The 19,688-nt window shown below is 46.8% G+C and overlaps 1 protein-coding gene across 3 annotated transcripts; it reads right to left on the minus strand.

Annotated features, from left to right (window-relative positions):
* Positions 1-915: 915 nt before the first annotated feature.
* CXCL12 (C-X-C motif chemokine ligand 12) lies at positions 916-18,048 on the minus strand. 3 transcript variants are annotated; one of them, NM_001389249.2, is made up of 5 exons: positions 17,920-18,048; positions 14,116-14,233; positions 10,360-10,446; positions 6,757-6,854; positions 916-4,838 (listed from the first exon to the last, which is right to left on the minus strand). In NM_001389249.2, exons 1-5 carry the CDS (start codon positions 17,978-17,980, stop codon positions 4,807-4,809), a joined length of 396 nt encoding a protein of 131 aa, NP_001376178.1. In that variant the 5' UTR covers positions 17,981-18,048; the 3' UTR covers positions 916-4,806. The 3 variants fall into 3 exon arrangements, with proteins under 3 accessions (NP_001376178.1, XP_015143836.1, NP_989841.1); XM_015288350.4 differs by lacking the exon at positions 6,757-6,854; NM_204510.3 differs by lacking the exons at positions 916-4,838; positions 6,757-6,854 and having other exon boundaries at positions 8,115-10,446; positions 17,920-18,045.
* Between the last annotated feature and the right edge of the window lie 1,640 nt (positions 18,049-19,688).

Below are 19,688 nucleotides of genomic sequence, written 5' to 3' on the forward strand. Positions count from 1 at the left end.
TTGTTTTGAATTTGGAGATAGAAACTCTCATCACACTTTCCTAATGATCATAAATCCCATTCTGCAACCATCTTCCCTATGTGTCCTATCCTTCAGGCTCTGTAAGAAGGGGATCTGTAAGGATGAGTCTGTGTGAAGCCCTCCATGTAGCTACTGGCCCTGAGGGAAAACAGAAGCATTTCCCATGTTGTCTTCTGACCTGTGCTACGCCAGGGCCTAATATATCCTGCTCGTAATCAGCATCAAGATGGTTGAAGCCATGAACGCAGCTGATTTCCTTCAGGTTTTTAATACTGGAATGCTGCCTCTGAAGAGAGCCAGATGTGCTAATAAGGTGGATTCATCACTAATTTCAAGGCAGCCTTTTGAATATGCAGATATATTGCCATGATGCTTTGCCAAGGAAGTGAAAAGCCCAACATTAACATTCAAGCAAAAAGAAATGATGAAAGACACAACAATACATTGCACAGAATACACAGCCTTTCTTTAATATTAATGTGTAATTTTGTAGCTAATTACTGCAATACGTTTCCCAGTGGCCTGGGAATTTCTCACTGACCATCTGCACACACAATTACCTGCTCAGTTTTTCACAACCACTTATTAAATCACTGCTGGATTTGCAAAGGGATCATCAGTCATCTGAGCTTCCCTTTTCCTTTTTTTGCATGTCTTTTGCCTTGCATCAATTTGGCCAAGTAATATTTATTGAATACGGAGGTCAGGAAGTCTCAAGCACTGTTTCACTGTCAGGAGCTATTTAATTATCTCCAGCCTTTGCTGCACACAGAGCTGCATGAGGGGCTGGGAATCACTCATATTGTGGCAGTGGAAGAGCTGAGGTCTGAACAGCTTTCTGATGGGAAATGTTCAGCAGCTCATGTCTGAGGACAAACCATAGGAAGCAAGTAATCATTTCATTCAGATAGGCATTTTTATTAAGAAAATTATAAGTGCATACACATTTACTGGAGAAATTATAACAATATAAAAGTGTTTATTTTCAAAATAATCTATAAAAGGAGTAATTTCAAATGCATAATATAACTCCTCCATAAAAGCTGCCTTATAGGAATGCAAATACAAAACTCTTTTCACATTATTTGGGAGGATTTATTTTTACTTAATAAAAATATAAAGTACAGTATTCACCACATTCTGACTACACTGATCTCTTATAGAGTGAAAGATGGGGTGAGGTTCATGCAGCCATTTCATCACCACAAACATTTTCTTCCCTATGGCCAACAAAATTCTGGGGCTTTGAGCAACCTTGTCTAGTGGGAGGTGTCCCTGCCTATACAAGGGGGTTGGAACTAGATGATCTTAAAGGTCCCTTTCAACCTAAACCATTCTACAATTCTATGAATGTCATGGTCGCAGGCAAGACTCGTCTTGGTGGGAAGTTGGCAAATAAAAAAATAAGATTTTTAGGTAATGAGGTCTCAGATGCCCTTGATTACTATACATCACATAAACAAAACAAACTGACAGAGAAAAGAAGACCCGCTGTATTCTAACAAAGGGAAAATATCAACAGAAAATTCTGTAGGAACTGCATTTTCAACAAAGCGTGTCTATTTTATTTGGAGCACAGCCTTCATTGCAAAAGACCAATGAATAGTCACCTTTGCTCAAATACCACATCATTAAAAACATATCAAAAAGTCATCCTTCATACTTTTTCAGGCAGAATTCAGATAAGATATTCATACATACAAGTGTAAAACTAGTATAAATAAAGAAATGGCACAGCAATAAATACCATCTATTCTGTTTCAAAACAAAAAAAAACAAGCAAACACCTTAGGATTTGACAGCTGCTCTTTGAAAATACCACACACGACACGACCATTCCACACTTATGGAAGCTGCTTTTTTGGCACTAGTGCAGTGTTATCCTTTTTCCTCCTTTCCTTCATGTGTGGTCCCTACATCACTCCCATCTCCCAATTTGGTCCCTGATTCAGTCTTTGGTCTACAGTTAAAGGCAGAAAGGAAAATCTAGTGCTCTCCCTGAGCGGGCTTCTGTTAGTGCAGCTTCTTGGTCTGCTAAGTGTGCACAGGAGAAATATGACTCACAGGGTAGCAAGGAAGCTTGATGCAGCCTAGTAATTGATGTCCCTTGTGTGAAGGGCAGAGCTGCTCTTCCTTACACAATGGTTCTCTTGCAAATAACGCCAGGCAAAAAGCAAAGCTTCCCACTCAAGGTTGACATTAGGACTAAAGCAAGACAAAGTTTTGATCAGGTTCTCATGGAAGTCCCTTGTGGAGAGTCCTCTTCCTCCCTACTCACATAATTCTCCCAGGAATGCCTTTTCTGTAGCACAGACTGCTCCTGCAATGCCCACAAGTTTACCCCTATAGGAAAAGGTCATCAGGTGACCCCAATTTCCTACATTTTGGCTAGGGTGCTCCAGCACTGTCCATCTCAATGTTTGTGCCAAGCTCTCCGTTTGCCCAGGCTCTGATGTGTGAACTGGGACTGCAGCAGAGTGCTCTACGGTTGTCTAGACACATCTAGTCACTGGAAAACAAATGTTTCTTCTAGAAACAAAACCTTTATGGCCCATATCCTCATTAGCAAGGGATGCTGTTGAGTAAAAATGAAGAGGATTATTTAACTCTGGTCTGATTCCAAAGGAAACAGATCAGGCATTAAGCTGCCCTTAGATGGGAAGCACATGTGAAGATTCCATCTTCATGGGGGAGAAGGACAAGCTTCATGTCTGTGTAAGAATGATGATTCTTCCATACTTTCCCCAAAATCATTCTTAGCTTTGACAACCCAAGTGTCAGCCTCCCGGAAAACCACTCGCTACTGCAGATGCTTGTGCAGGGACAGGAGGTGGGCCCTAGGATATACAGCACAGTCCAGGGAGGATACAAAAAACTCATTTTCTTATATAAGTTCTTCCTGTCTTTACCCTGACAACAGGGGTTCTGATTCTATTCACATTGAAATCAACAGTCCAATTCTCATAAAGTACAGTGGTACCAGACCTTCCAAAACAGAGACAAAGTATACTCAAAGCATCAGCTTGGTGATGGCATCAATAGAAGGAATGTCAAAATTACACGCACACACACATTTTAGGCACAGCAGTTGGTTTCTACATCAAAGTAAATGAGGTGATGTTGTCCCGGCCGAAGCACTCTCTGTAATAGCACCTTTTTGCAGAGAGGAAAGGACTTACAAAATTTTTACCTGAATCCACATGGAAATAAGGTAGCCCCAGCTAGCCAAAATACCTTTTTGGCCTTAAAGTTGCCTGCCATGGAAAGGCATGCTTACCAAAATGGCCCTTTCAGTGTTCCTGACACAGGCTGCAGATAAGAAGGAAGACTCCTTTTGAAGCAACCAGCTCCAAAAAAACATACAATGTTAAGACATTTTTGTTTACAATAGACACACAGATACATATAAACACAAATATTGCGCTGCCCTAATCTGCTTCCCCCCTGGATCTCTGTGTGCAGCATAACATAATTATCATACTATTTTAGGCATTTTTTCCATACACTATTTAGCGAAGATACTTGTTTACACAGGTAGGAACCAGGAGAAGGAAGTTTCTGGCTGAGAGAAGGAATTGGTGCAAGAAGTGTCCTCAGGTGTGCTTTGCAAAGGAAATTCCAGAGGCTGTGCCATTCACCAGCAAACCGTGACCACTGGTGAACAGTGAGTGTTGGCCTTCATCTCCACACTCAAGAAGCGCACAAAATGGGCAAAATCTCAGTATTTCCTCTCGTCCCCATCATCTGTTTTCTCCAAAGACATGGTCAGACATCCTCTTTTGGATCTACCCAGAGCAATCAAAAGGTGTTGCTGTCCTCAGGAAAGTGTGACTGTTCAGTAACAGAGGGTACAGCACTTAGTGAAGGGTTACATCAATGCTCTTCCACCTGCTTCACCACAAGGCCAGTCCGGAGAGCTGAAGTCACCTTCAGCAGATGGGGGAACAGACACCCGGTGCGTGACAGCACCTCTGACTCCTCCAGCGATTTGCAACATGATTATGCTTCTAGATCTTTAATACTCTATTCCTTTTTGTGCTAAAATTTGTCATCAGAGACAGGAACATAGGAAATACCAAGTGACATCAGATCAGTGGCTAATAACACACTCTTTGCTTCCACAATGTACTGGCACCTTGCAGTATCACACGAGCATTGTCTTAGTAGCTGACAGCTGTCACCAAGATCTCTGATCTACAGAGAATGGCTTTAGCCCTGAAGCCCTGAATTTAATCCCTCAGCCAAAATACCTATAATCATCACCCATGATAATACTGGTCGCTTTCACTGATGTCTGATGCTTTTTAGCCTTCCTATGTTCTTGGCCTTAATGACTTTTGGGGCAAGGAACTCTTCTTCTACTTACATAACACCATTGCACTGTACAGTTCATGTCCTTCTAGGTTTAAATCTCCAGGAGACTTGCATGAACCAAAAGAAAGTTAAATAAAGCAGGACCTCTACATAGCAAAGGAAATAAAATATTATATAATAACATAGGGTTAGTTTAAACTCATATCTGCCCTCAGTGCTAAGTAATCAACCAACCTGTATAAAAACATATTTTTCTCAAAATCAAATACATCTTACTACATAAAAATAGCACTGTGAAAGCAAGCCAATTTGTGCAAAAAAAAAAACAAAAAACAGACAAATAAAAAAACAACACCTTTGGAAATGCGTGAAGCGTTGCTTTTGTGCTGTATGATAACAGTGAAATGTATTCCTTCCCTAATACTGGTTATCTGCTTTCTGGGTCCTACAGTAAGAAATCCTGTAGACGGCTTACAATGCTTGCCTCTTACATCTTGAACCTCCTGTTGATGAAGAACAGAGTGAAACACTATTAAGGTTTATTCACTTGCAAAAGTTCTGACATTAGGCCTAGTCAAACAGCAAATCAGCATCTGGACTAACACAAAGGCATTTATTTTCCAGTCCCTCCAATCAGTATGTGCCAAACAGTTTGGGGGAAGTTCTCCACAAGGAGCTACTGGGGACCGGCAGGGCAAGTCCAGCACTGGGAATCATTTTCGGCAGGTTGTGCTCATCAGAGTTAGTAAGGTGTTCAGAGCTCACACAGGAGGAAGGCTGGCTAGAAAGCTCATTCTGGACTTGAAAGCCAGAGCAAATAATTATCAGCGAGCAAAGAGACTCAGCAAAAAAATAGCAGGGAAAGGAGAGATTAATCATACGTGAGCAGCCCCTGTAGTGGAGCAAATGACACTACAAATGCCTCCTCTCCTTCCCCCAACCCACAGCTCTGCTGAGAACCTGTACTACATCCCTTGTGCTCCATGGGGGCCTGCAGGAGTGCCAGATCTCTGTGTGGATGAAGGGACACAGAAGGCAGCCCATTCTGCTCTTGTTGGTGTTCAGCTCCCATGATGGGGAGGATGGAGAGCAGAGGCCCCAAGTGTGCTGTTCAGCCCCAGAACTATCGCCATGACCTCCGTGCTCTGTGGCCTCAGAGCTGTGAGCAGGTGGGCAGCATGCCACCACCGTATGGTGACCACTTGCAAGTGAAAGGGGTCTCAGAGACGGAGACCAGCCATAGGCTGCATAGGAGATGTGTGAGGTGTACATGTAGAGGCGGGAAACATAAGGCAGGAGGCACAGGAATTGAATCGCACCCAAAACTGGGTGATACCCAAGATTCTTGGGTACCAATGGTACCCAAGAAGAGCATTGGGTTAGGAACCACAGTACAGTGCAAATGTGCCATGGGTGTAGGCAGGGTTCAGTCAAAACAAGGAGCCAGGCAGTGCTGCCAGCCTCCAGGCTTTACCTGATCCCTATTCCTGCTCCAGACTGATCAACCTTTTACAATCTAGAAGTGCTCACTAAGGCTGAGCTACATATGTCAGAGGGTAAACACTGGGAATTCAAAAACCCTGATGCCTCAACCTGTTTCATCTAGCCGGCAGACTCAGGACGAAGAGTGTTTCCAATGCCTGCTGAGCAAATAAGACTGTGTGACCACAGCCAGAGATGGTTATGGCTACTCTTGGTGAGGGTAGCCTCAGAAAACTCATCCAGGCATAAAAACAGTAACTAAACCATGAGTAAAATTTTCCTCTCTGAAGATATCCTTTCCAGTATCCCACACCAGTAGCATCACCTCTTATTGCAGAACAGCAGATGTGTCCCCCCATTCTGATGGGCCAGAACTAGGGACATCCAGAGAGTTGGCATATGTAGTACCAAGCTCTGGAACTTGTCTAAAATTTCCCATAGAAGAAGTCTTATCCCATCACCAATGCAATACTTCAGGCCTTGTGCTGAATTTGTCATTGAAAAACACCAGTGACAAATTCACAGCTGTTACTTATAGCTTAACTCTGCCAGTTTGGTACTGGAGGAATAAGACCAGCTAAAATGAATTATGCGTTGGCATTAAGACATGACCACTTTGAGAGTGAAATAACTTGGCCAAACCTCCCCCATGGTGTAACAAAACTGACAACCCAACAGCCACTACAGCTTTACACTGGGGTTCAAAAGCTCTGTCCCATTCACCCACCACCTCTGTTGTGGCTGAATTTTTCCAGTGCTTTATGAGTTTTATCTGTACAGTACCCCTGTGCAGGGAGAGTACAATTATTATCTTCAACAAACAATGGAGAAAAATAAGAGGTCTGGGCAGGCTGTTTGCCCAGTGTCACACAGGATGGTCTGTGTAAGAGCAGGGACTTGAACCTGGGGTATCCCAGCTCAGAAACTAATGCCTCCTACCATTCTTTCTCCCTGGAGACTTTAGTGGTGTTGCACGGGAAGGGCAGAGTGGGCCCCGTTTCTTCTGTTGCTTTTTTTTATGAGTGCGATGACGTGGTCTAAATTAAAAGAAAAATACAAAGACTGCCATAAATTATCCACATACAAAGGCCTTGTTCACATTTATCCTACGGCCCCTCCACATCTTGCAGGCAGGGTGCAAATGAAGATAACATTCCCTTTCACATACCCACTGCCCCCATCCACAAAGTACCTGTTGAGATAGAGTGGAAGTGGAGGGGGCTAGATTTCTGGCTTCCCACCCACCATCCCCACTGACATCCACATTAAACAGTGGCTTTTTTTCTATGGTATTTATGGGCATTCCGTACCTTAAAGTGAGGCTGTGAAGATGTTTCCCTACATTGTCCCAGCTGTGCAGGGCAGCCACCCTGCACATGCACCATGGAGTACCAGCAGGTTGATGGTTTGGTGTCTTGTACTCCAGCTGTTACTTACAAATGAGGCCAGGAATTAGGAAGAGCTGCCACACCTGGATTTACAAGCGGTTTGGTGGAAGGCAGCGGCAGTGTTCAGCTCCCATCACAGCCAGTCACTAGAATTTGGGAGTTTCTTTTCTCCCAGAGGGATGGGGGAAAGGCTTTTCCTATTTGACTTCATTATCTTCTCCATATCCATCAGCTCTCATCTGTGAGAGCATCTGCGCCAGCAGTAACAGCTGAGCTTAATGCACTCCAACTTCCCAGACTGAGGGGATGTTTTGAGCTGGGACTATGTCAACGTGACAGTGTAGGAGCCAGGATTGTTCTCTGGTTTCTTTATTTTGGGCTCTGTTAACTCTGAAAGGGCCTGATTTTGCAAATACTTTCAAAGGGAAAAGGGAAAGGCAGTCAAGGAGGGACTGTAAATGAGGACTGGGATGGTCTAGAAGTGATAACGGATTTGTTAGCTATTTCGAGAAAGGACTGATTTGCCCCATGTCTGTAAAAAATGGATGAGTGTTGAATGATGTTGGCCACAGCAGTTGCACAATGATTTTTAAAGCCTGTTAAGGAATTTGGATTCCTGACAGCTTGAATGCATTTTACTGATGTCTCATAAGTGTATATATTACATGGAGATGTGATGAATATAAAGCAATAACAAAGGCTAAGCGGGATTAATGAGCAAAATAATTCCCTGCAAAAAACCATCTCTGCTCTCACAATGACCTGAATTAGTCTGCGATGCTCTATGAACTTGTTCTTGCCTTTAGCTGCAGATTATAACACAGAAGATACTCTTGTATTGAAACACTTGTATAGATTAAGATGTCTTGACAGTTTGGATTTTACTTAATCAATTACATGAGCCCTTTCTACAAAACTTATTAATTTTATTCCAGAAAAATAAATTCCCATGTACAATTGGGTTTTCATAACATGAAACAATTAGCCATTTTATTGCTAGTGCATATAGGGTAATGTCACATTTCATACAATTTCAGTACAAGTGAAAAAATATAATATATGGCTGATTGAAACTGATAGCTACGTTAACATTTATAGATCTATATAGATTTATTTTACAAGCTGTTAGTAGTTCAGAAGGATATCGGTGTTTTAAACTACCAACATTCATATGGCTCCAATTCAAATATATGAATCGCTTGTTGTGCTATAAATATATTCCAAATACATTTCATTGAAGAAGTCAAAGCTGTGCACTAAAATATATCAAAAACATGCCTTGTGAAAACACTATAGACAGAGTCCTGACTATCTATGGAGCGTGAAAATGCCACTGGTGCTAGCATTAATAGTTGGAAAATGAAAATAATGCTATGATGACCAGGATTAGGTGATGGAGATGTATGCTTTCTGTCATCTTATTTAATAGAACTGGGACCAAATTCTCTTCTGTTACTCAATGTGAAGCAGAATGAAACCCACAGAAATGAGCAGAGTTGCTTCTGGATAACAACTGGGTAAGTGAAACCCAGAATCTGTTTGGAGAATAGGCGCAGGCTCGCTGGTTTCAGTAGAGCTAGCCCCAGATCTTCAAAAGTGGAAATGAGAGCAGAAGGTGCTCCAGCCAAATTGTTTCCCTCAGGTAGGCAAACATGATGTGAGCTTAACATCACATGTAGCCAACCCTGCAAATTTCTTAGTGCCTCCTAAGTTTCAATTCTTATGAGCAGCACAAAGGGCTTCACTGGGTCTGACAACAAGCAGAAACTTAGGCCAGGGCTTGAGGATTTTCCCAGGTTGGGAAGAATAGCCAAAGACTCTGTGATAGTCAGCATGGGCCACATCCTGCTCTTGGCTTCAGTTGTGCCTAAATCCAAAGTCATCCTGGCAGCATAAACCTGGGTTACCTCTGCCGAGAATTTGCCCAAGGACGAGGGCTGAATGCTGTCAGCAAAGAAGGCAATGAGCATCAGATGAGATGGGGAGAGATGGCAGGGCTGGAATCACAGTCTGTTTTAGCTGGCTTCCCTTGCCCCTCCTCCTCAACTCTTGGCCCTATCATGGTCCCAGAAATGCCAGATGGAAAAATTACGTAGCTTCTGGTACCACTTTCCCCCCTGCATATTGTAAAACCACAGGGGAACAAGCACTTTTCTTCCTTTGGACAGCGGAGGGCATTCAGCTACCCGTATGGCCTCAAACCTGCTCTGAGGCCATACCCATCCCCACCTTTCTCCAAGAATGCATTGCTTTTGCAAATGACTTGATTCCAACCCTGCCTTTACCTGCAGAGGCAGCGGTGACAAGATTAAGCATGGTTATGGCATGGTTACAGAGGAGTGGCAATGTGGTGGCGGTGGTGGGAGGGACTCTGAGTGCACAGGCGGGCTTGCTGGCCAAAATGCTGCTGCAGGACCAACCACAGCCCAGGGCTCAGGCCTTATCACTTGTCTCATCTTCCACTCCAACAAAGCTGAAGTCCACCTCTGCATCTCAGCACAGAAATATTCTCTGTGCTGCTCTTGCTCACTGTAAAATTTGACTGAGATAGGCTGAGTCCTCCTCAGGATAGACATGACCAGCCACTTGCAGGGGGAATAAAAATGAATTAAAAAAGTCTGGATTTGTCAAGCATAGCTGGTTTTCCCCTGGCCGTGTGGGAGAGCCTTATGCATGGCAGAGCATCTTGATTTGGCTGATATTATTAGCACTCTGCACTGGCCAGTGGAGAACGCTTAGCCTCGTCCACCTGTGCAAGCAGACCCCCCATTGTGACATGGAGAAGGGGCTCCAAAGAAACTGTAACAATATAGATTCTGAAGTAATTGTACTTTTGCTTGGAGAAGAGGGAGTGTAAAGGAAGCATTTTTCCTTGGGAGAACGGCTCTTTATAAAAGAGGATGAGTTGGGGACCCCAGCACAGATACTTTAGGACAGATTTTGCCTCAAATCCTGGCAAAATTCTTGGTTCAACATTTAGGACATGCTAGAAGCTGTTGTTTTAATACAGACTAGGCCAACTCCAAACCCATCTTCAAAACAATATGTGATTTCACAAATACTTTGTCCACATGGTTAAAGCCAGCCCTTAACGTTCTACCCTTGAATAACTCAGGATGTGTTAGCTGTTAAGTCCATTTGTCTCTTGCCTTACTTGTTTAAAGCTTTCTCCAGATATTCCTGGATCCACTTTAGCTTGGGATCAATGCACACTTGCTTGCTGTTGCTCTTGAGCCTTGCACTGCCAAAGGAGAGAAGTCAGAGTGAGTCCCACGTGTGATGCCCCTCAGCCCACACACACCCATACACCTTACTCCACACACAGGTTTGCAACTGCATTACAGTTAAGCTGTTGTCCTTGGGCATCACTGCTGCTCTGGGGTACCCCAGGAAGAGGCTGGGATATCCCTGCCATCCTCCAGGCACCTCCATAAATATCTCTGACTTTGGAGCACCAGTACAGTTTGCCTCCTCTGTGCTGATTCCTGTGGTCTGTGCTGGGATGCATGCTGGGGGGGAGAGATGCAGAACATGAATCTAATTCCTATTTGGACAGCTACAAGCTGAGGGCTGGGAACAGCTAAATTTAATTCAAAAATAACTCTGTGGTAAATACAGGTTACTTCTGCACAAAATTAATTAAGAACAGCTTTCAGACTCAACCCAAAATTGAATTTTTGCATGCTTTGGAAACAGATACCAAGCCATAACTCTTGGATGTCCTGAAAAGGTCTGATCACTTCTTCCCTTTCTGTTTTATTCAAGACTAAACCAGCAGGTTGTAGGCAGGAGGATAATTAGAAGTACCATACCGCCAGAGGCAAATTTCGCCTTGTGCATTCAGTCAGCACTAGAAACAAAAGCAGAAACTTCCTGAGGGATTTCTCCTGAATGTCTGAGCTGCACTTTCCAAGCCACGCTGTTAGCTAATTTGAATCTGCTAAGAAGCTGTGGAAAAGGAGACAAATTTCGGACACCTGTCTGAAGCCAATTCTCTGTGGCAGCCGGGGGTTTGAGTTACCTGCACGTGAGCAGTACAAACAGCTCCTCACCCCTATCCGCAGGTGTGACCCCCAGCACCTCAGAAGAGTGTTTCAGTTTTCCCAAAGCAACCCTGCCCCGCTGCTCAGAAGCCTTCCCTCAAACAGCCTTGCCACGCAAGAGTGCCAAAAACAGCAATTCCGGGGAAATGCCCATAGGAGTGAGTTCAGTACTTGCTTAAGCCTTTTGTTGGATGAAAGCCAAAATATTCCCTACTTCATAAAAAGAAGCCTGCGGAATTTAAAAATGTGGAGTAAGAAGTAACAGGTCAAAAAGGGTCCTTGGTCTGAAGTTATGCAACAACACAGTTGTAACATAAACACATTGAAGATCCAGCCTTGCAAGCCCTGTGCCAATAAAGTGATGAATGGGCTTAATTCATATTTCCCATAAAGCAGTGCCAAGCTGGAGAACTTCCAGTGAAGTGATACCTACAGTGCGAATGGATTTGCTGATGTTAGCAGTGCCTGGGAACTATTAAGCTGGCTGTAGGGAGCACAGAACCAAAAGCACACGTAACTGTCCCCCACTGCATGCAGAGGGAGAGAGATGAAGACCGAGGATGAAGACATTGGTTTTTGTAGGCATCTGTTTCAGAGCTTGGCAGCCCTCCCCCCTTGTACAGTTACAGCAGAGACCTAGGTGTCTGCAGGGAATGTTCTTCCAGCAGATGTTCTGATGTCTGCTTACGAGGCAATTAACTAAAATCAATGCTAAACGTGCCTATTTCCTTGTTCTGAAAAGCAGGGGAATTAGGATTGGCTTTGTAGAAGTAGACATTCACAAAGCAGATTTCTGGATTTGGAAAGCTGACTCCCTGTGGAACTGAAGACAAAGCTCTTAGGCTTTTGTTCGGGTACGATTCCCCTCAACATAAAGGGAAATGTACTGGAGCAAAAAAAACACAAGCTCCTTCATTAAAACCGTATGAATTCAGTTACATTCTCTGTTCTTGAAAATAGCTTTGAAGTCACTAACACCTTCACTATATAACAGATCTGCTGAGTTCAGAGTGCAGTTGAGATGAGAAACCATCTCAACCGGCAATAAGAAAAATCAGTTTCAATTCCATTTCAACTCTTCTAGTGAAGACCTAAGCTCAGGCTTTTGGAGGTAAGTTTTTGGTTTAAGTACTTTACTTATTTAAATAAAAGAAAGATGGTGACCTACAGGCCCATGTGTTGTGTGTGCCACTGAATCTCATTGCAAACAAACTCAGACCGGGTATGGGACAAGAACATGTATTGTCAGTGGTTCTCTATTTCAAGCTTTTAACAATGTCTAATGACTGTGATCCCAGTGATAAGTAAGAGAAAAAGAAAAACAACACTGTATCCAAGCTTAAATGTCTGTCCTCTTCTTGAAACTACTCTCAAAAACTTGAAATCCTCTACAAAGCCTCAGCATTAGGACCCTTATGGCATCCATTGACAGTCCCAGAACACAAATCCATATGCTATTTTCCTTTTGGATGCTTGCCTCCGGAATTGTTTATAGGTACAGATCAGAGTCACAGCTGGTTTTGCCATTTTTTTTCTGAAATAAAATTATTTCTCAAGTAGGTTTTACATTTTTTTCTCTTTGTCCTCCACCAAATCCTAAGGCAGGAGCGCAAATAAGATGTGGACGATCCACCCAGGGTGGTTTAAAAAAGAAAAAATGTCATATGAATAAAAAGTTACTCAGAAACGGAGACATGCCCTTAAATATATCTGTACATCCCTGAGAAATATCATGAAGCCACATCAGTTTTCTCAATGCAGTAATGTTCTGGATGACAAAGAATGGATTTTTACAGCATTTAAATTGCAACTGGAAGAGCTCAACATGGATTCACACAGGACCAGTAATGGGAGCCAATGTAGTCACACAGACCCTCTCAAACAGGTCAGAAGAAGCTGGCAAGGCTCCTTTACAACAGAAAGATCATAGAATCATCAAACGGCCTGGGTTGAAAAGGACCACAATGATCATTTGGTTTCAACCCCCCTGCTATGTGCAGAGTCGCCAACCACCAGACCAGGCTGCCCAGAGCCACATCCAGCCTTGCCTTGAATGCATCCACAGATGGGGCATCCACAACCTCCTTGGGCAACCTGTTCCAGTGCGTCACCACTCTATGTGGGAAAAAATTCCTCCTAATATCTAACCTAAACCTCCCCTCTCTCAGTTTAAAACCATTCCCCCTTGTCCTAAGATGAATGCTCATTCTTGTCATGCTGGAGGGAGTCATCCATGAAAAAGCCAACCCAAAAGACCTTCTTAAATCCACCCCCACATCTGTCTGTCCATCCCCCATCCCCCCCCAAAAAAAATAATAATGATCCCATTCTTCCTGAAAGTGGTGTTTCCTTTTCAGCAAAGATTAAGAGGTTACTTTCCATTGGGAACACAGCATTTCTGTCCTGCTGTGATCTATGACTTAGTGGAGTCATACACTGCCTGGTAAGGGTGCCCTTAGGTCAGGCCAGCACGTGTTTAGGGGATGTACCTCTTGGGAAGGTTATGGAAAATCTAGGAATTCTTTTTGTTTGTGGAAATGCAGATTATTGGAAGTGTCAGGTCTCAGTAAAGTTTTTATCTCAAGATGTGAAGGTAATGGACAGCCTGTCTGACATTCCTGCCCACATGCCCATGGGAGAAGCAGGGATCAGAGGTGGAATACCACTGGAAATATGTGGGCTCCTCTGCACAGGGTAGAGCACGGTCCTGCCATATCTTATACATGGGAAGAATAGGTGAGCTGGAAATCAGGGCATGTGACACAGCCCTGACTGCAGCAATGGAGAATGCTGGCCAGCACACAGAGCAGGAACTGACTATGTGATGCTCCCTTTTAACACCCAGCTGGAAGGAGTAAGAGACTTACACAATCTGAAGCGAGCAGTTGGGAGTGGAAAGGATTTTGAGGTGCTTAATGTTGGCCCTCGCCACGTTGCTCTCGAAGAATCGACAGGGGCATCGGTAAGTCAGGCTGACAGGCTTCTCTGCGGGACACGGAGAGAAAGGACACGTTACTCCCTCTGCTCCCGAATGCACAGAGCAGGGCTGCAAAGCCCTCCAAACGCGCAGGTGCAGCTCGCAGCGCGATCCTTTAACCCCAGTCCCCGGTCCTTTAATCCTGGTGCGTGGGATTTGGGAAAGACAAAAGAAGAGGGAGAGAAAATGGAGATAAGAAAAGGAGAGATTAGAATAAGGAGCTCCGCATTGTGCGGGGATGCTCCTGGTAATTAGGCAAGATAAAGGCCGAAAGAGGGGGCACTTGTCCTCCGTGTTGTTCTCGCCAAACGACTCTGACCCGAGGCCAAATTAGAAGGTAGCCAGAAGAAAGCGATGAATTCCAAAGGGCTCCGATCAAACCGGCTGGGCTCAGGTGCAGCTTTCAGCGGGGACTTAGCGACTGCAGAAAAGCACCGAGTGGTTCCGCCTTTCCCAGGGCCCAGAGCCTGACCTTTCTCCACCACAGCCCAACTGTGGTCCAGAGACGTTTGCACACGGATGTGGCTGCAACCGGGAATGTGAGATTGCAGTGGGTTTGCAGGACAGATCTGGAGTCCCGTAGACACCCTCCAGCCTGTGGCAAAGGAACGGAGCTCAAGGTGACACCTCTCAGCGGTGTGCACCCATACAGGGATCAGGGACCACCAGGCTGTGCGAGTGCCTCATCACCAGCACCACAAGGACAGAATTAAGTTTACTCCCCTGGTTAGAAGTCAGCAACACATATACGCGCAGAATAGAGAAAAGCTGCCTGGCTCTTGCACAGCATCTCATGCAGTCCTACTAGATGGTTTCTCCGTGCAAGAACTTAATTACTGGCAACCAAGCACACAGAAATTAGGTCTTTGCTTGGTGTGAAAGCTTCAAAGCCCCACTTACAATAAAACACAAGCACAGCAGCAATATCTGGAAGTCAAATCTGAGCTGCCTAAAATTCTAAGTGATATCCCACTGGGGCAGTTTTCAGCCTCTGCGAAGAGCCAAACTCATAGAGGAGGACATAAGCCGGTCAGCTCTGGCTCATGCTGTTGGTCAGAGCTGCATCTGATAGGGCTTCAGATCCCACAGGGCAATCTGCCCCCCAGTGTGTTTAGACACATGGAACATTCACAGCATCCGAGCCCTGCTGTCTTAAAGGCAGAAGTGAAACTGAAGAGTGGGAAGGGCTGAGAATCCCTAAGCTGCGGAAGGTGAGAAAAAACACAGCTCTTCTAAGTGCAGCTGATGGGCACGTATATTGCACATTTGCCAGCGCCTGACCCTAGCATGCATAACCACAGACAATATGGTGAAATTGCCCTGTCCTCAGGAGGGAAAAGCCTTTTTTCTGAGCACCCTTTTTTCCTGAGCCAGGGACTGATTCCACTGGCAGACAGACAAACACAAAGAACTTCATCAGTGGAGTTCCTACAGATTCACACCTGAGTCTAGACTAGAAGTTAATAAAATTGGAGGACATTTTCCATCCATTTCATGGCAACCAGACAGTCCAAACAACGGTATTATTTATGAGTTAATAAACAGAAGGAGAAGCTCCCGTCTGTCATGCGGAGATAGAAGGAGAGCTGCAGAGTGAGCCCCCAAATGTGGGCTGTGCTGACTGGTGCCAGCGATGGAGAAAGGCATGAGGATGGCTGCCTGATAGCTACATATCAGCATGTCCGTATAGGAAAGGGAGACTGACATTGCACACGGCCATACAGCAACTCAGCACAGATGCAGAAGTGTCTCTGCAAGCTAGTGCTAACAAAGTGAGTAAAATCTTCACCCTAAACAACATGCAAGAGACAAACTGTTCAGACCTATGATGGAGAACGCAATCCTGTCCTCCATGAGAGGCAGAGAGGGACTTTCAATCCCATCCCACTCACTTGAAATCAGGAGAGAAATTCTGACTATCACCAACAGGTCAGTAAGTCACAGGTACGGCAGCACGGGTACTGAGGCTGCTCGCAGCACCATTCCCAGTGAGCTGACACCTCCTGTCCAGCACTCCAGCTCTGAGCCCAGACAGGTTCCTGCTGAGACACCCAGTGCATGTAGCATCCCCCAGCACGGGGACCCCATTGTCCTAAAGCAGGAGGCAGGAAGCACAGCCAGGCTCCTACCTCGAGGCTGACATGCACATCTTACTAATTGCCTTTCAAAATTTGAATGCAATTGTTCCACACATACTAGAGCTGATTGAGCTAGTGTTTCCCTGAAATTGCATGGAAGGAACGAAAGCTCTGGGGGTCTTCTATGTGTAACAGACACTTGAGCACAAGCTTAGGCTGCCCTCCTGTATGGCCTGTTAATGGTACCGTTACATGAAGACACCAGTATGCATGGAACTGCCTCTGTAGGAAGCTTCTGAGAACTTTGTCTGGCATATTTGGTTGAAACAGCCAGAAGTTACAGCAGAGCCAGACCCTATCCAGACATCTCACTGTCATCCCTTCAGCCTCATTTCCTTACACGCAAAGAAAACAGCTCTTTGGGCTAGACTAGAAGAATTTCTAGATTGCCTTCCAACTGAAAGTTCTCCTAGCTCTGAACAGCCACCTCTGTGGACAAATCCTCCCCAGTGCCAACACGCTCACAGAAATCCCCTGTAGGGCAGACACTGTAGATCTCCCCTATAGGAGTGTTGCTGCGGGCACTTCGATGGCAGCATCGTTTTACTGCTGCTCACCCCAGGGCTGCGTTTGTCAGTATCGGGAGAGGGCTGGAAACTTCTTTAGACTAGAACAGCTCCATATCCCTGGGAAGTAAGGCTGCGGTAGGCTGAAACGGCTTCACCAGGGTGGCTCAGAAGTGCTGAGAGTTCACCTGCCCTGCAGGACAAGGCAGCCCTGCAACTCTGCAGGAGGGCTAAGAGCACCATAGGACATACAGAAACTCTCTGCAAGTTCGCGGTCTCTCCCCTTCCCTAGCTTTTATCTGGCAGCTTTAAGCCGTTTCCCCGCTCCAGCAGCCACCCCACGATTTCATCTCATCGTGACACAAACCCCGCAGCGGTGCGGTACCGGCACCGCGTTATTAAGATCATCAGGAGCAATTAACTCGCACCGGTTACACAAAGGGGCATCCTTCCCTGCCCCGGCAAGGGAACACCCAAGTTTCGGTCCCCGAATGGGAGAGGCGTTACTGAGCCGGTGGCTCTCGATGAGGGGACAAAAGGTGGCAGCTCACAGCCGGGCAGGGGCTGTCGGAGCAGGGCGAGGAAGCAGCTGCCACGGCCGGGTCGGGGCAACACGCGGGGACGGGCAGCGCTGTGCCACCGTCCCAGCGACAAACATCGCCGCCGGTCCGGGATACCCAGGGCAGGCCCTGCTCGAAACCTCCGGAGCTGGGAGCCCTGTACCACTTTGGCTCTGATCGAGGCAAGATACAGCCCACGAAATAGGACGAGAGAGGAAGGGAGCAGCCGCCTGTTTCTCATTTCTGTAACTTATTTTTTTTTCCTTTATAGAAATCAATATGCATATGTTGGAAAAGAAAAAAAAAAAGCCCTCCCTGTGCCCCGAGCCCTGCCGCAAACCTCCAGCAACCGTCCCCGGGCCGGGAGAGCAGCACGGAACAGCTCGCAGCGAGCAGCCCCGGGACAGCAGCGCACCCGCTCCCGGCTCCGGGACGGGGCTCGGCCGCTCCGCGCAGTCCCGGCAGCGCGGGCGGGAGGCGGCTCACTTACCCTCCGACAGGGAGATGACTGCCAGGGCAAAGGCGAGCAGAGCCAGGGCGCGGAGGTCCATTCTGGCGACGGTGCAGGCGGGCAGGCTCGGAGCGGCTCAGCTCGTCCCGGCGGCAGCAGCGCTCTGCCGGAGTCCCCTCCTCCCCTCCGTCTATAGAGGGGCCGGGGGAGGGGAGGCGGGGGGAGTAGCCAGCCTATGATTTATTGCCCGTGGCATGTTATTACATCCTTCCTCCGCTCAAAAAATGCTTGGAAAGGGACCAAAAAGAGCGAGGGCTCCTCTCTGCGCTCCGTCAGCCCTGCGGTACCCCCCCCCCCCAGACAGAGTTTCTCCCCGCCCCCCCCTCCCCCCCTCACCCCGAGCTCTGCACAGCAGCGGGACCGCAGGGGGAGATCTCCTTCCGCGGGTGCTGCCCGCCTGGCACGGGGCATCCCGAGCCCTGCGCTTCAACCGCAGCTGCATGCCTGGGACGGGCGCGGGGACATCCTGCAGTGTCCCAGAGTCCACACCAGGAGGAGAAAAATCCCCCTCCACTCCCGTGGGCGCAAATCCAGACTTACACCGGCACCCTGGACATTGCATCCGGCGCCTCATACGAAGCATCCTCATAGTTTTTCCAGGGGATTTTTATGGGGGGCGGAGGGGTGGGGGGATAGGGGGAATGATAAAGAGAAGGAAGCTTTCAGTTTTGCTTCTCCGTGCTTAGCTCCAAACACCATCTTTTCACCGCATTAGCCGAACCTAGTTCTACATCTGCTGCCCCATTTCATCCCCTTTGTGGCGCAGATGCTGCCGGGCTCCCTGGCACTTGGGCTGACAGCCGCGCAGCACCGTCGGGGTAATGGCCCTGAGCTCATCCTCTGTCTACAAGCCCCAGCACACCAGGCCCTGTTTGTTGCTTTTCAGCACTTTAAATAAACATCGAGGCTTTGATTGAACTGGGACCCCCTGGGCTGCATAGAAAGCAGGCGCCCTCCGAAGGGCTGGGGAAGAGTGGGGGACGGCGGGGTAAAGCTAATCCCGGCCTGGGGGTGTCTGAAGGACACGGCCACGGTGCCACCAGACAGCAGTGCGGGCAGACTGTACCCTGGGTAACTTCGAACCCCCACAGCCCCAGCTCAGGAGGATGAAAACAGCTGCCCAAGGGGGAATGCACTGCTCTGGGCCATGAGCTGGCTCCCTCCCCTACAGCAGTAGGCAAAGGATTATAACACCCAGCTCCCCTAGACCTATTTCTTGTTCCTTGTTTACCAGGGAGCCCTGAATTTGCTTAGGCTGATCCTGCTCCCCTGCTTGCTTTAGGTAAGCCAGCCCAGTAGCGCAGGAGCCTGCTGCACTGAAAGGGCCGATAATCCCAACCAGTGCCCCCAGCCTTGCTAGGAGATCCGTGACAGCTGTGACGTTCTGCAGGTGTGGGAGAAGCGAGGCTTAATCCCAGTGCAAACACTGCTGGGAGCAGCGCTGTCCCACCACTCCGACTGGCACACCGGGATGGCTGCACTGCCACAAACGTGTCTGCTGCTGCTCGGGGCACAGAGGAGAACCATCGCACCCGGAGATGCACCCCAGTGCTCCTCCATCGCCCCGCTGCTGCACTGCCGCTGCTGGGAGGGAAGGAGGGAGGGAAGGATGTTAAAATAACGGAGCTCAATCCAACAGCATGCGATTCGTGCAAACTGCGGTTTTCCACCAAGAACAAAGTGTTACCAGCGGTACAGTGATTCTAAGATTCAGATAGCTACGAACCAAAAAATAGGATGCAAAAAGA

Source organism: Gallus gallus, chromosome 6 (genome assembly GCF_016699485.2).
Source record: "Gallus gallus isolate bGalGal1 chromosome 6, bGalGal1.mat.broiler.GRCg7b, whole genome shotgun sequence".
NCBI classification, from domain to species: domain Eukaryota; kingdom Metazoa; phylum Chordata; class Aves; order Galliformes; family Phasianidae; genus Gallus; species Gallus gallus.

Coding starts and splice junctions, on each gene's coding strand:
- CXCL12 (NM_001389249.2), bottom strand. CDS start 17,980: ATGGACCTCCGCGCCCTGGCTCTGCTCGCCTTTGCCCTGGCAGTCATC. Junction 14,234..17,919: donor AGTCATCTCCCTGTCGGAGG/GTAAGTGAGCCG, acceptor CGTGTCCCGCAG/AGAAGCCTGTCAGCCTGACT. Junction 10,447..14,115: donor AACTGCTCGCTTCAGATTGT/GTAAGTCTCTTA, acceptor CTCCTTTGGCAG/TGCAAGGCTCAAGAGCAACA.